The 17,517-nt window shown below is 35.4% G+C and overlaps 1 protein-coding gene and 1 long non-coding RNA gene across 2 annotated transcripts; one reads left to right on the top strand and one right to left on the bottom strand.

Annotated features, from left to right (window-relative positions):
• Positions 1-1,518: 1,518 nt before the first annotated feature.
• On the top strand, positions 1,519-3,455 carry LOC125193376 (tyrosine N-monooxygenase-like). Its single transcript, XM_048091151.1, has 2 exons — positions 1,519-2,473; positions 2,594-3,455. The coding sequence occupies exons 1-2, from the start codon at positions 1,529-1,531 to the stop codon at positions 3,236-3,238; spliced, it is 1,590 nt and encodes a 529-aa protein (XP_047947108.1). The 5' UTR covers positions 1,519-1,528; the 3' UTR covers positions 3,239-3,455.
• A 9,769-nt stretch (positions 3,456-13,224) lies between these two features.
• Positions 13,225-14,428, bottom strand: LOC125193267 (uncharacterized). The gene is made up of 2 exons (XR_007171547.2): positions 13,916-14,428; positions 13,225-13,772 (listed from the first exon to the last, which is right to left on the bottom strand). It is a non-coding gene; the product is annotated as an uncharacterized LOC125193267 (long non-coding RNA).
• Between the last annotated feature and the right edge of the window lie 3,089 nt (positions 14,429-17,517).

Below are 17,517 nucleotides of genomic sequence, written 5' to 3'. Positions count from 1 at the left end.
AATTTTTTTAAATTTTAGTTTTTATTAATAAATTAATAATATTTTTATAATGCAAAATATAATCAAAATAGTAAATACTCTCTCTGTCCCATTAGAAATGAAACGTTTTCTTTTTTAGTTTGTCTTATTAAAAATGAAACGTTTCTTAAAATGGAAAAATCTCTATCTCTACTTTTTTATCTCTCTTTCCTTACTCTCTCTTCGTTAACTCACAAAACAACACTACATAAAAACCCATACCGATTCTCAAATATTGCATATTTAATGGAACGGAGGGAGTATAAATTAAAAATAATTAAACGTGAATAGCATTAACCATGTAAAATTTAATTTATTTTGCATACTAAGAGCTGTTGAAAATAGAGATAAACACTTGAATAGTAACCGGTAAAGATATACTACTCCCTCCGTCTCAAGGAAGATGACTCATTTCTTGGGCGGCACGGGATTTTATGCAAATTTATTTTGATTGTTGAGACGAGAGAGTAAAGTAAGAGAGAGGGAATAAAGTAGAGATAAATGTGTTTCCATTTTAAGTAATGGATCATCTTAGTTGGGACAAACTAAAAAGAAAAGTGGATTATCTTCAATGGGATGGAGTGGGATGGAGGAAGTACTAGATACTAACTTTTGGCACAAGACGTCAATGACTTTATGAAAGATGATATACATACCCTTATCTACTCGAATTAATAGTACTAATGATTATCCAATACTTCACATTAAAAACAAAATAAGATAGATTTTTTTCAAATCTATTGACATAGTAATTTTTTATTTGTTCTGCAATGACGTATCTAATTCTAGTTAAGAACAATTTTTCTGGTATAGTTATAAGAGGGAGTACAATAGATAAAAACATATCATTTGCCCTGTCATCTTAAATTAAATATACTAGTTATAATAAGGGTTGTGATATACAAAACTCAATCTAATTATTGCATAATATAGAATCAAACCACGGAGATCATTTTTCGATAATACGAAGATTATTTTTTGTTCGTTTTAGAAAAGATGTTTAACGATCTAAATATGATATTTGTATTTTTAAAATCCAAATTATCTAACATGAACTAAAAAGAAGATTTGTGTTATCTAAATAGGATAGTTCGCAATAAGATATGGTTCAACTTTGATCACAAATATAATAAACAGCCCAAATTTATAAAACATTTATAAGGCATGCATATTTTTAACGTGTAATAAAGGTGCATACATATTTAATCCAAGTAGCTTATTTTTTTTAAAAGAGAATACTGATTAAGACGCAATAGTGAGTTAAATAATGGTTACACACTTAACTTACACCTGATCAGGATTCATTATGCAAGTCATAGTATAATACATTGAAAAGGGTCAAACGTTATGATCTACACTATATAATAGGAGTATTATTTTACGCAAGTTGCAATGTGCTCGTGTTTTTTATGGTAGATTATTGAAGTAGATATCTATCAAATTTCCACTATAAAACGCATGAACAGATCAGAAGCTAAACACATCCAAACCAATTCAAACAAACAGAGAAATGGAAACAATATCTAATTTCGGCATCACAACGTTCCTAGCAACATGCTTACTTTCACTAATCTTCTTCAAACTCATATCCATTAAGAAAAGATCGCCAGCGGCGCCGCCACTTCCACCAGGTCCGAGGGCCTTCCCTTTAGTTGGCAGCCTTCCGCAAATGCTGACAAACAAGCCTGTTTCCCGATGGATACACAATCTCATGCAACAACTCAACACAGAGATCGCCTGCATCAAACTCGGCGGCGTCCACGTCATCTCCGTCACTTCTCCAGAACTCTCTAGAGAGTTCTTGAAGAAGCACGACGCCGTCTTCGCCTCCAGGCCAAACGCCCTTGCTGCCCGCCTTGTCAGCGATGGGTACCTGACGTTGGCCCTTTCGCCATCCGGTGATCAGTGGAAGAAAATGAGGAGAGTTATGGCATCAGAGGTGCTCACCTCGGGTGTGTTCAGGCGGCTCCACGCAAAGAGATGTGAGGAGGCCGACCATCTCGTAAAATATGTCTTCAACCAGTGGAAGAATCCAGGCATCAATGGGGTGGTGAACTTGAGAGATGCAACCCAACATTATTGTGGCAATGTGACTAGGAAAATGGTGTTTGGTGAGAGGTTTTTCGGGCCGGGAATGGAGGATGGGGGCCCGGGAATTGAAGAGAGAGAACATGTGGATGGATTGTTCACAATTCTTTCTTGTCTCTATGCGTTCGGTGTTGCTGATTTTGTACCGTGGTTGGAGGTTCTCGATTTGGATGGACACAAAAGGATTGTAAGGAACGCCATTGAGAATGTCAGAAAGTACCAAGATCCGGCGATCGATAAAAGAATGGAAATGTGGAATCTAGGGCTGAAGAGTGAAGGAGATGATATTCTTGATATTCTTATTAACCTCAAGAACTCAGAAAACGAACCCCTCTTGTCAATTCGAGAGATAAAAGCTCTAATTGTGGTAAGTATTTCGTGTTCTAGATGCTAAATTAAATTGTACTGGAGCCTTTGAGTGAAAACTTGTGTGGACTCAAAATTTCATAATAAGTGTTTTGATTGTGTAGTGATATCGGTTTTGCAGGAAATAATGATTGAGGCAGTTGACAATCCATCTAATGCAGCTGAGTGGGCTATGGCAGAGATGATCAATCAACCAGACCTTCTTGCTAAGGCATGTGAAGAGTTAGACCGTGTTGTAGGCAAGAATAGGTTAGTCCAGGAATCGGATATGCCTAAACTAAATTATATCAAAGCTTGTTTGAAAGAGTCGTTCAGGTTACATCCATTAGCACCGTTTAATGTCCCTCACATTTCGAGCAAAGATACTATTGTGGGTGGCTACTCGATCCCAAAGAAGAGCTATGTGGTCCTTAGTCGACGTGGCTTGGGACGGAACCCTAGGATTTGGGATGAGCCTCTCAAATTCAAGCCTGAGCGGCACATTGTTGACGGAGGATCTGAAGTTGTGCTTTCTGATCATGACTTGCGAATCTTATCATTTAGTACTGGAAGGCGCGGATGCCCTGGAATTGTTCTTGGTTCTACCATGAGCACCATACTTCTCGCCAAACTTATTCAGGGTTTTAGCTGGAGGCCACCTATCGGTACAAACAACATTAACTTGGCCGAGTCATCAGGAGACGATGGCGCATTGGCTAAGCCTCTAATTGCTCACGCAACACCTCGGTTGGACCTGCAAATATATTCGCAACTAATGGAATACTAATATCGTATTTATGTGAGTTGAGTTATACTTTCAAACTATATTGTAACCATGAAACATGATGTAGTTAGTAAGATGCTTTCTTTTTAATGAATAGGTTTTGAGGGTTTGAGTCAACTAATTTGGGGGATCGTGGAAGCGTTATTTGTGAATTTATGTATACGTCTTGCTAAATGTTCAATTATTAATTATTAATAATAAATCTTGCATTGTATCTTTATATATGATCATCTTTGCACAATAAAATTTCTACAATGGTTGCCCCATTTTGGAGTAGTTTGTTTTTGTGTAGGGAAATAACGGCCTTCCATACAAGTGCTGGCATTCAGTAACTATGCAAAGTACTATTGTATGAGACCAATAATGTCACGACCGTCCTTTCTAGGGTTAATAAATGCGGGAGGTCGCGACCAATGGGACTTTAAGAAGGGAGAATTTTCTAGGGTTTCAATAAAGAGTTTGACAAAGATAATTAATATTCAAATGTCGAGAGAAAAATCAGAGTAAATGCTTAGGTTCTAAAACCAAAGTCAACAATTATCATAATTTATAATTCAAGAGTAAAAGGGTTCAAAACATAGTTGTGAAAAATAGTATTATCTCAGCAGAAGCATCCAAGAGTGAGAGTGACGACGTGTATGAAGACACGACGACCCTCGGAGTTCAAATAAAATCCAACAATAATTCAGGTTCGACTCAACACCACTTCAAGCTCGTCGCCGCTCAACCTGCACATAAAGAAAACATATGCAGGGTTGAGTACTATAAAATACTCAGTGGACTCATGCCGAAAACAATTTATCAAAAATATTTATATTTATCATGCCATTGTAGGTAACCATCGGGGTTTTAGTGTTTGAAAGGCCCGAGGCACCAAAAATATTTCCATCGTTCAAAAATCGCGGCTGCGCAGCCATTTTTTCATAGACGTTAACCATATCTGCTCATACATGACTTGGAATGTGGCCACAAACCAAGTCACTAGACCGGCCAACCCGTACGCCGACACACAGTCTACCATAGGTGTACACTAATCCAAGTAGGGTTTACAGCCCTACAAGGACCCGAATTCGATTTAAATAATAAATGGCATTTTGCCATTTCAGATAGGCACGTTAAAACAAATTACGACATGATAAACATTTTGCATTTCATTCTCATCGATAAAATAGTTAGGACATTGTCCTTATTTAAAAGAGAGCCCACCTCGTACGCTTAATCCGAAATTATATTCATTCCCTTGCGATCACGATTCACTTGCGAGATATCACCTTTAGAGTTTTAAAATAACACATGGATCAACACAAGGAATCAAGCAATAATAAGATGCATGCATCCTAAAGCTTCGATTATTTTATCGAGTAGATTACAAATTTTTCTCAATTAAAAGCTTAAGGATTTCGATCAATTCCGGCCGCTCATATTGCTGGGGTTTGGATCCCCTTGCACAGCGGAAGACTTGTACAAAACAAATAAATCAGATACAGATCTATTTGACCGATTATGCGATTAATCAATTCACATGTTAAACAGATAGTTGCATGCTAGAACGCAAATAATTCATGCTCAATGAAAGTAAATCCTAAAACATGAATTCTACGGTTTAGAGTTGTCGATTTTGATTCTCCAAAGAATCGTCGATTGCTCGCGCCTTCTCCACGTGATGATCTTCAATACTAGACCACGGATCTTCTCTCTGGTTCCCGAACTGTATCTCGATATCAGGGTGGGTTGATCTTATCAAAATATTAGGACTCGAATAAAGAAGACAGAAGAAATCCTTCTCTAATTAGGAGTGAAATTCGAACTCCTCTAGTATAGAGGGGACGAAATTTTTGCTATCAAAATTATGAGAATAATAATGAATGAATTATGTCTCCTTTATTCTCCTATTTATATTAAGTTCCTATTTGGACCCAGACAGGGATCTATGGAAGGTTTTGGATATGGGCTCCCCCAATTAGCTTTTTACTAATTAAATTGAACCCACAATTTAATACAAGCTTATATTGGAATATTACGAGCAACCAATACAGAAGTAATATTGAACTCTCCCCATCCAAATCCGAAATTACAAGTAATCCGAAATTAATGTCTGCTATGGACTTAATTAATTAACATCTTATTAATTCCAAGAGATGACTTAGCAAAAAACATTTATTTATTATTCATAGAGTAATAAAACTCCAACTGGCCAGTTTTATGAATAATAAAACCTTGTTCGAGCTCCTCTTGAGGACATTATCAAACGAGACTCACCTCGCGCACGTTTCAACATAATAGCAATCCTAGCACCGCTAGATATTAATCACCACTACCCAATATATCAGGATTATTGGGTTGCGAAAAACCCGCACCATTTGATAAGTCAAAGTAGTGCATAATCAATACCGTATGCTCAATGCTAACATATGTTAGATCCGTTCAGTGCTATACCACACCAATGTCATCTTATTTCAGTAAGGCTTAGAAATATGTGGACTGACATTGCAACCTTTCACGATAGGTAGCCAAAGCCTATCTAGGTTGTGAAATTCTTCTTTTTCTTTTGCAAAGCATTGCATAGATCTGACCGTGTTACCTTAAAGTGGACGACGCCCACAACCGTTCTACTAAGCAAAAGACTTAGAATTTGTTTACTTCTTATGCATTTAAATGTTTATAAAACATCTTATAAATTTACAAGCAAACACAATGTAATAATAATAGTGGTTCTATTCGTGCGAGACTGCTCGAATAATACTGAATCGGGTTAAAAGTGGATTGTAGAGTTTTACGTATACAAGCAAGATTCTATTCGCGTGAAACTTGCTCGAAACATGCTTTTCAGTATACCAAACCTAACAATCTCCCATTTATACTCAAAACATGCTTTCGAGTATACCCACTGCCAAAAACTCTCCCACTTATACACAAAGCAGGTATTGATACTAGATATATCGAACTACTATTCATATCACAAGGTGAAAGAAAAATCTGCTTGGTTGTTCTCAGATTATATCTTTTTCACCATAATGTCTTTGCTGCGTACTTGATCTTTAATTAATTTCATCCCCATATGTGATTGCTTAGCTTAATAAAATCGTGTGTCACTCGAGTTAGCCTTCACTAGAGTAATTTAAAATAATACTCATAGGCATACTCAAACTTACGATTAAAGCTATTAGGAAGATATTCCTAAATTAAACACATATTCAGAGGATGACTTACTCAATCACTGATTAGTCATAAAACTAAGACAGTGTAACCCCAAGGACAATACATGAATGACCGGTAACTAGAATATAGTTACTAGTCTTTCTCAAGCACTGGGGTATATTCATTACCTCAATCAAAATCATTTGTCATGGTTAATATGATATATACTTGTTATGCAAAAGCACAACTAATATCAAACTTAGTACACATTATAGCATACATGAGACATCTATCTCCAACACTAGTCTCATTATTCTTAATCTCACTAAGCGTCAAACGACACTTGACTAGAGACAAGACTATTCCATATTGAAAGGTATAAACCTTATCATGGAATTTCTAATGCTTAAATGTTCCAAGCAATGTGTAGATATAGGATTCCTAAGAGAATCTCAATATTCTTTCTAGCGATCTTAAAAGGACTTAGATGCTAAGAATATAATTAGTTTCTCTTAAATCATTTATCTTAAACTGGGTAGACAACCAGTTTCCTACGCCAGATGACAATCTAGGTTGTTTGCAACTTTTGTAGATTTCTTCATTGTAGAGTACCAGTAATACCATATGTAATGCACCTTCAACTTGCTTGTGCTTACAGCACTGTTAAGGACACAAGTCAAATTCCAAATATTTGACAATTTTGATAAAACACATATACTCCGATTTAGATGCTTGCCTAAGACCACGAAGGTCTATAAGCTTCCAATCATGCGTTTCTTGCCCTTAATTACATATCCATTAGAATGTTCTAGTAGATGATTTCCTCAAGACTTCTATTTATAGAAGGCTGTCTTGACAATCATAATACATATATTCTAATTTATATAAGTTCTAATAGACAATATGATCGAATAAATTCTGGCACAACGATAGCGAAAAGATAATTCTCTTTGGGCATAACCCATTGTCATTGTCTAGCCATTTGAGATCCATATTTACACTTGCAAAGATACTTGCTCCCACTGACTGACACAGCCTGTAGGTAGTATTGCAAGTCTTGTAAAACATATTGTTTATCTTAGATTTTAATATGGAATCTATCACCTTTTCAAGGATGATTATCCAAATTAACCAATATTACATTGTTGTTAAAGGGATTATGTTCAAGTTAATCTAAGACTGGGTCTTACGACACTCATAGACCCATGAACTTGTCGTGTTCCAGTGGAACGCTCCCACTACGATATGGTTCTTACAATCTTAGGTACTGAAGTTGATTTTATTAGTGCAAAAGTTTCTAATGGTATGACTTCTTGGTAATGTGGAAAATCCGATATCTCTCTCTTTATTTTGAGAGTTATCACGCTGTTAGGCTTGTAGTTCATCTCTTGATCTTCATACAAGAATTATAACTTTGAAGATTACAGAACTTATAACCTTACATCATTTGGGACAAACCTTAAAACATGCCTCAGTACACAACTCCAATTTCTTGGACACTTTTCCAACACGTGTTGGAACAACATTACACCTTGAGATGTGCTAGACTAGAGACGCTCTAGTCCACAACTCGTGTTTTGTAGAAGGTACAATGTTGGTAGTTTCTTTAATGTTTATCCCATCAATGATAAGATTTTAATGAGTACAACTCATCTCTTAATCAAACTTGTCTTAGAAAGACTTCGATTCCTTCTTACATAACTATCCCATTCATTAGATGAATGCTTGGATTCGTTAATGGAGATTAGACTCCCACTACTGATAACAACACTTTGCTCGTCTCCTTATGGCATAAACTATTGAGACTTGCTAGTCTTTCTATGTTGCACTTCTATAACTATTCTGGATCTCTTGAAAAATCAAATGATTCTAACTCATAGTGCATCAAATAGACTTTCTCAACTCTCAAGCTATTTAACGAACTGTTAAAATCTTGCTAGTCTAGATCAGTTCGAACAATTTCTAAGTATTTTCTTGGCCTTAAGGCTAAGAGCCATAAATACTTTATCATTCAATGATAAAGAAGTTGATGTGTTCAAATACTCAACCTCGTCGCACTTATATTATTTTAATACTATGATGCCTTAAGCATCAACCATAAAACAATAGTTGAGCATTAATAGCTCCCACTGCAACAAAAACCTAACTTGATCAAGATCTTTTACTTAGAAGTTGCATTGTCATGTAAGTCATTGTCCTTCTATAAAATAGGTCAATCCAACTCACAAAGCATCTTTTCTCGCTTTAAACAAACTTTGGTGACAATTCAGGCTCTCCTATTTCCATATCTAGTCTTTTGTTCAAATGAACTAGGACTTAAGAAAAAATGCAGCCTTTATGAATTTGTCATCTATCATGTTACTTTCCTCTAACTGTAATATAACGTTTATAATTCTGAAGATTTTCAACTTTTTAGTTAAACCTTCTTGTAGTCATTTCTTATTACTTTAGGCGATGACTTGTGTCAGAAACTATTTGATTCATCAAAAGATCCTCAAAACATTCTTTCACTCTAGGATATTCCAATCGAATCATCTTGACAGATTCTATTGATATCCATCTTTCATCGTCATTAACCAAGACTTGTCGAGCTACTTAAAGGAAAATAGCTTGACCTTATTCCTCAAAGAGCTTGCCAAGTACATGCATAATGCATTCTCGAACATTCTTCGTGGAATTATGTCGAGGAAATGGAGGACATGAATCATTGAGTATAAACTCCAAGTTTTCAGCGGTGAGAATCTTATCCACTTTCGTTTCCGGTCTACATAATTTAGGCATTCGAGTTTACTTTCTTTAAGGATCGTAGACAAATATTAAATGACATAATGAAGATTTGGCAAATAAACTTATTATCACATACTCATGCTCAATACATAATCACAAATAACCACAAAACAATTATGTATCTTACAACAGCAAAATTAATAAATTGTATCCTCCTCTGGAGGTTAATACGTCTAATGTTGCCTAAGCACGACCATCAGATTTAGCATTACAGAATTTTATTTCTACAACACACTCCCATAACAATGTTCATGTGCTGATAAAAAACCAAGCTATCTCATAAATTCTGATTGAACCCTGAAACTCGCAGTTCCTTAGGATTATTGTCCCCACTCTGCAGGTGGCAATAATATTGGGAACTACTTTCTAGTTCATTCTATTTATTAGTGAGAAGTCTGCCCTTATGAACTTACTGTTTTCGTAGGATTATTGTCCCTACTCTGTAGGTGGCGATAATATTAGAAAATCAGCTTCACAAATTTGGCAGTTCAACCGATGGAGACCATATACAACGCACTTATTGTAATCATCACTTAGATATTTTGTATGGTGTTTGCATAATTATCACATAAGCAGATAAAGCAGATAATCCACTTAAAATAGATAAACACCAAATAAACCGATAAATCCATTTAATGCATGGCATTTAAACACACAGGATAATTAACGACAATTATTTAATCTAGTCAAGAGGGAGAATCAATTAAATAATTAAATTTTATATTGGATAATAATTATCCAAATTTATTTAGGATTTATGAAGATAGAGTTAACCATCTAAATCCATTTAGGATGATTCTAGATTTTATTTCGATAAAATCATATCCTACAATTCAAGATAACGTTGATATAGGATTATCATTATTTAAATCGTACTAGGATATTACTAGATAGAAACAATTCCATCATAATCCATTAGATAAAAATAAAATCCTATCAACCAAGATTTATATCAATCTCAATTCTATTTAGAATAGACATCATGGATATATCAAACATTACTTAGGATTTCTTAGATAAATAAATTTATCTAAATCCAATTAAATAAGGATTTTCTTATATATCATTAACATCCTAATCTATCTAGGATATAAATCCAAAAGATAAGGATAACTTGGATTAATACTTATTTTAATCCATCTAGGATTTGTCTTAATAAAATTAAATCTATTCAAATTCATAGGATAAAATAAATTAATATAAATGTTTATCCTAATTCATCTAGGATATATCTTGGAGTAAATCCATAGAATAAGATAATATTATATTATATTTATTCAAATTTATCTAAGATTTATTTAGGAACAAATCCATATAAATCTATATGATAAGAATAAAATATTATACTATCACTATCCAAATTCATCTAGAATTTATCTATGAATAAATTCACATAAACTCATAGGATAAGCATAAAATAATATTATCATTATATAAATCCAACTAGGAATGTGTAGGGATAAATCCACATTAATCCATAGGATATAGATAAATATTAGATTGTCATTATCCAAATTTAACTAGAATTTTCGTCTAGGAATTAAATCCCTACAAATCTATAAAATAAGGATAAAATCTATAATTAATCCATGATTTAATACAAAATCAAATCATATATAATATATAAAATCCACAAGATATATTCAAATCTAATTTCCAATTAATCTTGACTTATTTCCAAAATTGAATCCAAGGATTTGGAAACCCTATTCAAGTTTGGAAAGTTGACTCCCACTGAACCGCGGACGTTGCCGCTGCATCATCTCCGGCGCTACTGCTATTGCTGCGTCGTCGCTGCTGCGACGTCGCCTTCGCAGCGGCTGCGACAATAGCTTCCTCCGAGCTCGGGAAACTGTCCAAGAAGGGCTCCCACTCGAAAAGCTGTTGCCGCCGGAAACCTGCTGTCTCGCGCCAATCGGGAATCTGCTGACACAGCATGCCGGACAGCGCTGCTGCTGCTGCTGCTGCTGCGTCGTCGTCGCTGTCGCGACGTCGTCATCGCAACTGCCAGCCCTGCTCCGTCGTCGCTGCCGCTGTGTCGTGATCATCGTCATCAGCGTTGCTGCTTCAACGCCGTCAAACCACTGTCACTCCAGCCGCCAGCGCCGCTGCACCTCCGCCGCTGATCTGCCCGCTTCTTCTGCGCAGCCAACTGATCGGTGCTGCCACGTTCACGGTGATTCCAAGAACACATATATGTATGAATTGGAACCATAGCGCATGGAATACTTGTGATCGACGTGATTCCAATTCCAATTATGGAATCCAAGTAACAATTGTATCAATGATTATGAATTGAATTCCCAATAAATCAGTCTACGGCATTACAAAATTTGGAAAACAAATTTGAAGAAAAACACATGCCGATTTGATTAAAACATGGGCTAATTCAAACTATGTCTACTCGTACAAAACGTATAAACATTTAACATGCGTTCAAACAATTCACATAACATGAAATTAATCCACATAATCAGAGCTAAAAATTGGCTCTGATACCAATTGCTGGGGTTTGAATCCCCTTGCACAGCGGAAGACTTGTACAAAACAAATAAATCAGATACGGATCTATTTGACCGATTATGCGATTAATCAATTCACATGTTAAACCGATAATTGCATGCTAGAACGCAAATAATTCATGCTCAATGAAAGTAAATCCTAAAACATGAATTCTACAGTTTAGAGTTGCCGATTTTGATTCTTCAAAGAATCGTCGATTGCTCGCGCCTTCTCCACGTGATGATCTTCAATACTAGATCACGGATCTTCTCTCCGGTTCCCGAACTGTATCTCGATATCAGGGTGGGTTGATCTCATCATAATACTAGGACTCGAATAAAGAAGACACAAAATTCTCACGGAGGAGAGCTGAGAATTTCAACTCCTTCTGTAGTGAGAGAAGATCGAAAATTTCAAGTAAAATAAAATTATATATATGTCTCTCCTTTATTCTCCTATTTATATTAAGTTCTTTTTGGACCCAAATAGGGCTCTATGGAAGGTTTTGGATATGGGCTCCCCCTATTAGCTTTTTATTAATTAAATTGAACCCACAATTTAATACAAGCTTATATTGGAATATTACGAGCAGCCACTACAGAAGTAATATTGAACTCTATCCATCCAAATCCGAAATTACAAGTAATCCGCCGAGTTTCCACTTTGTTTATTATTTATTTCTCGCACTTGAGATATAAATGTCCATTAATTAATTAATGTCTGCTATGGACTTAATTAATTAACATCTTATTAATTCCAAGAGTGGACTTAGCAAGAAACATTTATTTATTATTCATAGAGTAATAAAACTTCAACTGACCAGTTTTCTGAATAATAAAACCTTGTTTGAGCTCCTCTTGAGGACATTATCAAACGAGACTCACCTCGCGCACGTTTCAACATAATAGCAATCCTAGCACCGCTAGATATTAATCACCACTACCCAATATATCAGGATTATTGGATTGCGAAAAACCCGCACCATTTGATAAGTCAAAGTAGTGCATAATCAATACCGTATGCTCAATGCTAACATATGTATATCAAGAAATAGTATTTTATCAAGACCTAGTCTTTCAGTAGATAGCATAAAGACACGTCTTGCTGTTAGATCCGTTCAGTGCTATACCACACCAATGTCATCTTATTTCAGTAAGGCTTAGAAATATGCGGACTGACATTGCAACCTTTCACGATAGGTAGTCAAAGCCTATCTAAGTTGTGAAATTCTTCATTTTCTTTTGCAAAGCATTGCATAGATCTGACCGTGTTACCTTAAAGTGGACGACGCCCACAACCGTTCTACTAAGCAAAAGACTTAGAATTTGTTTACTCCTTATGCATTTAAATATTTATAAAACATCTTATAAATTTACAAGCAAACACAATGTAATAATAATAGTGGTTCTATTCGTGCGAGACTGCTCGAATAATACTGAATCGGGTTAAAAGTGGATTGTAGAGTTTTACGTATACAAGCAAGATTCTATTCGCGGGAAACTTGCTCGAAACATGCTTTTCAGTATACCAAACCTAACCGTTCCCAACAATTTGGCAAAGAGTTATCTCAATTAACATGGATTTAATTAACTTCATAGCCCAGAACAATTACATATACCAGCCCAAAACCAAATTAAAATTCGAAGAGTCCAAGTCCTACAAAAGAAAACACTCATTCAAATAAGATGCAAAATAATATTACTAGCTTTCCAAAACACACGACAGCTCCAAAAAAAAAAAAAAAAAGATCAAAATTGAAAAGAAGAAAAGGAGAAATGTAAACTCCCATTCCAACTCCATCGTAAAACACTTATACTCCATTTTCACCTTAAAACATACACCCCAAATAATTAAAGCATAAACAATTGAGAATCAAATTCCCTTTTCAAAATAAGATACCGTCGGCTCTCTCTCCCAGAATCGCAACACCAAAACACCAGAAAAAAAGTTAGAGCTCCGTTGCTTTCTCCAAATCACCGCTGCACCGGAGTCGACGCCACTGCTGACTCCGATTCGTCGCCCGCACCCACCGCCGTCGCTCGGCGCCGTAGCAGCCGCTGCGTCGCCTCTCCAGCGGTCTCGACTTCATCCGAAGCAGCCTCGTTTCCACCTGATTAGCCCCGCAGATAAGTTCTTATTTCATGAATTAAAGTTCGGTTCTTTGATTTATATTCGAATTATTGATTTGCTTCGGTTACTAGTTCCATGAGATGCACAAGTATGGAATTGGATTTGGGTGGGGAAAGTGTATACCTGCAATAATTTGGGACGAGTTGCTGTAAACAAAAGAGGTTGTGGCTCGGAAGCGGTCGATCCAACTCTCCGCCTTTTCTCTCGGTGGGGTTAGGATTGTGAGGGGGAGGATGATGAACTCTCTCTTCTCTGCCGCCTTGAGGAAATTTTGTGATTCAAAAGTGATTTAGGAGAGACTGCCAAATTGTGTGAGGCGGAGAGATTAGTGTAGAGGGGTGATATAGCAATGTATTGAGTAGTTATTTTGGGTGATTGATTTCAATTGATTGTGGGGAAATAATTGGAAGGATTTCTCTTACAGATTGGGGTGACGAGATGAGGGAGCGTGAGACGTGGGAGAGGAGTAATTTTGGTGTTTGATTTGCTCAATTAATTTGAGGTTAATTGAGTATTGATCGAATAAAGAGGAAAATCACGGTAGAGGGGAAGATACCTGCAATGAGATCTTCTATTTTTCTTGGAATTATTTGGCGTAGGATTTAATTTATTTGGGCCTCAAGACCTTTTGTATTTTATTCAAATTGTGTAGCCCAATATATATATATTTTTTTTACAAGATTGGACTTGTATTAGGTATTTGGCTTATCTAACATGGAATTGAGTCCTATAATTATTCCTCAAGGAAGGAATGAGTATATTTACAAAATTAATTTCGTCAACGCCCATTCAAACCTAAATCAAGTTAGGTCACGAGAATAACAAATAACCGAAATTTACTCGCCAATTAATTCACGGATGCCACGGCGTTAAAAACGTTAAAAGCAAAAATGTTAGGGTTCGAAAATTAGGGTTAAAAAATGTGGGGCGTTACAAATAATCTCCAAGTACAAGAACACTGTCCAAGTTGTCTTTAATTTGGGTGAGACTAATTAAGAATCATTGTATGGAAAATCTATCTATACAAATTAACATAAACATATGAGTGGGCATATGAATAACAAAAAATATTCTCACTTCATTCCATCGAAAATGACTCACTTTTCTTATTCGTTTATCCCAGCAAAGATGACCCGATGGCCTCTTTCTTAGGAATTGTTCAACTACCTTTTCTCTCGTTTGGTCTATTCCTCTCTCATACTTTAAATCATCCATCAATCATCTCTCTTTCTTACTTTATTCATCTTTATTTGGGACGAAGGGAGCAATATGGTAAACAATGTTTAAAACATAAAATAGCCTAAGATCCTCTCTAACCACACACCAAATCTCATTTTTGTAGAAAACTTCTCAATCATGCTACAAACCCAAATCCAAACTCATTTTTGAGTATTTCTATATTCTACTGAACAACACCAAATATTGGTGTATATGGTAGCTACTGCATAATTTTATGAGACATATATATGACCTCCGTCCCTTAAAAGTAGCAACTACTTCCACTTCGGTCTGTCCCTTATAAATAAAAACTTTTTCAAATTTCTACTTCCTCGTCTCATAAAAATATGTGTATTAAAAACGACACAAGGATTAATGCACAATTGGTAAAGTAAGAGAGATGAGGGAAATGAAAGTTAAAGTAGAGTTAATAGGTGGTGGGACCCACATTATTATTAGATGTTATTAATGGAATTTTAATAAAAAAGTATTGACTTTATAATCTGGGGTGGATATAAGAAAAATGATTATTCCCTATTGACTACATTTCAAATTTAATTCTAAATATATAGTAGTTTTACAAATTTGGACCAAAATAATACGATTGAAACCTTTGATGTTTCTAACATATTAGTTTGGTCCGTTTTGTAGATGTTATTCATGGATTTTTAATCAATAAGTATTACAAATATTTGAATATCCTTTCTTACACATTTGCTTACACAGAAATGTTTGAATAATAATCCAAATCGAAATTTAATTTATGGTTGTATTATTGTCCTTCACATTCCTTTTAATTCGTGTATTTGGACTTGAAGTTGATGAGCAAACTCTATGTCTCTCTTCCTCTCTCTCAGTCTTGGTCGCAGGTGGGGTCAGGTGGGGTCGGCTGACCCCACCTCCGCCCCTGGAGTGCCACCGGAAAGCTGTCTTCTACCCTACGGTATCCATGAATCCGCCCTTATTCCACGCAGAGAGAGATGACGACGAGACTGAGCAAGAGATGAGCGGTGAGGCAGTCCCCCTACATCTGGAATTCGGAGACGGCACAGTGGAGGTAGCCACCGTGAATAAAGAGAGGGAAGAAGAAGCTATTTTTCTGATTATGCTTATCGTGGGCGAGGAGAGAGATTAAGATGCAATAATTAGAAGTTATTTCATTTTAATTTTTTCCTTGTACTCCATTTAGGTAAATTTAATACCAGTAGCTTAGTTGGGATCACGTTGACACGTTCTATTAATAGAATAGATAATTAATTATAATTTTAAATTAGTCTCAGAACTTATTTCTTACAACTATTTTTTTTTTTTCAAATAAGCAAAGTAGTAACGTAATTATTTTGATATCTATTTTAGCCAAACAAAATTTTGAATTTGTATCTTATATTTCAATAAGTTATCTTATTTAAACTAATCACATTACTTGAATATAATGATGATAATATAATTATCGTTTTTTTATTTTTGAAAAAAAATTAGTTCTATAATTTAACATTTCAGACATTTTTTTTATATTTTCTAAATTTTGGTAAAAAAAAACTACTCTCTCCGTCCCATAAAAATATGTGAACTTTTCATTTTTTTCCTTCCCATAAAATATGGGCATTTTCATTTAAGAAAAGTAATCCCAATTTAATACTCATATACATCAAGTTATTTACTTCCTCCGTTCCATAGTAATAGGGGCGTTTTTCCATTTCCGTCCGTTCTATAGTAATAGAGTCATTTCCCTTTTTAGTAAAAGTCAACACATTTTTCCACACCTACTTTACTCTCTCTTACTTTTTTCTCTCTTCATCTCTCTACCTTTTTCATTTTCCACTTTATTCTCTCTTTACTTAACTCACCTAACACAATTTTTCTTAATCTCCGTGCCGAAAAGTTTTGCCTCCATTACTATGGAACGGAGGGAGTACAACTTATATCACTATTAGGGATGTCAATTGAGCTAACCCGCTCGGGTTCGGGCCAATCCATTCGGGTTGTCGGGTTATTTGGGTGCGGGTTATTCGGGCTGTGGATTTTTCGAGTTATAAATTTTCGGTCCTAACCCTAAATCTTCGAGTTTCGAGCTAACCCATGGGCTATTCGGGTCAATAGTAATCTTATATTTTACTTTTTTATCCAATCCAATATTCTAAATTATTAAAAAGTAGATTGTCGCAATCAGTAAAGTATTATCAAAGTGATCAAGAGAAATAAAATAATAGCATTTGAAAATTGAAACAAAATCGATAAACATATCGTTTAATTAATATCACACATGAATCTGACTACAATGAAAGGGAAATCATGCATTTCATATAACTCTTACTTTCAATTTGAAAGAGAAGACAAAGAAACAATCGATTGAAACCTTGAGAAACTTGAAGAAACACTATATCTAACTTAACTAAGGCAGATCCAAACACTTGATCAACAAAAATTCACGTAAAACTACCAGATCTATCGAACTAGGCTGATTAAACCCAAGATAAGCCGAAACGTAAATCAAACCCAAGAACTTC

This window comes from Salvia hispanica, chromosome 4 (assembly GCF_029641045.1).
Source record: "Salvia hispanica isolate PSC_SH4W2 chromosome 4, Shi_PSC_v1, whole genome shotgun sequence".
Classification (NCBI taxonomy): Eukaryota; Viridiplantae; Streptophyta; class Magnoliopsida; order Lamiales; family Lamiaceae; genus Salvia; species Salvia hispanica.
Note: the sequence above shows the minus strand (reverse complement) of the source record. Positions and strands in the feature narration are given on the sequence as shown.

Bases quoted from the DNA above. Each gene is read 5' to 3' on its own strand.
- LOC125193376 (XM_048091151.1), top strand. From the start codon at position 1,529: ATGGAAACAATATCTAATTTCGGCATCACAACGTTCCTAGCAACATGC. The intron at 2,474-2,593 runs GTAAGTATTTCG...TCGGTTTTGCAG, and splicing joins AGATAAAAGCTCTAATTGTG to GAAATAATGATTGAGGCAGT.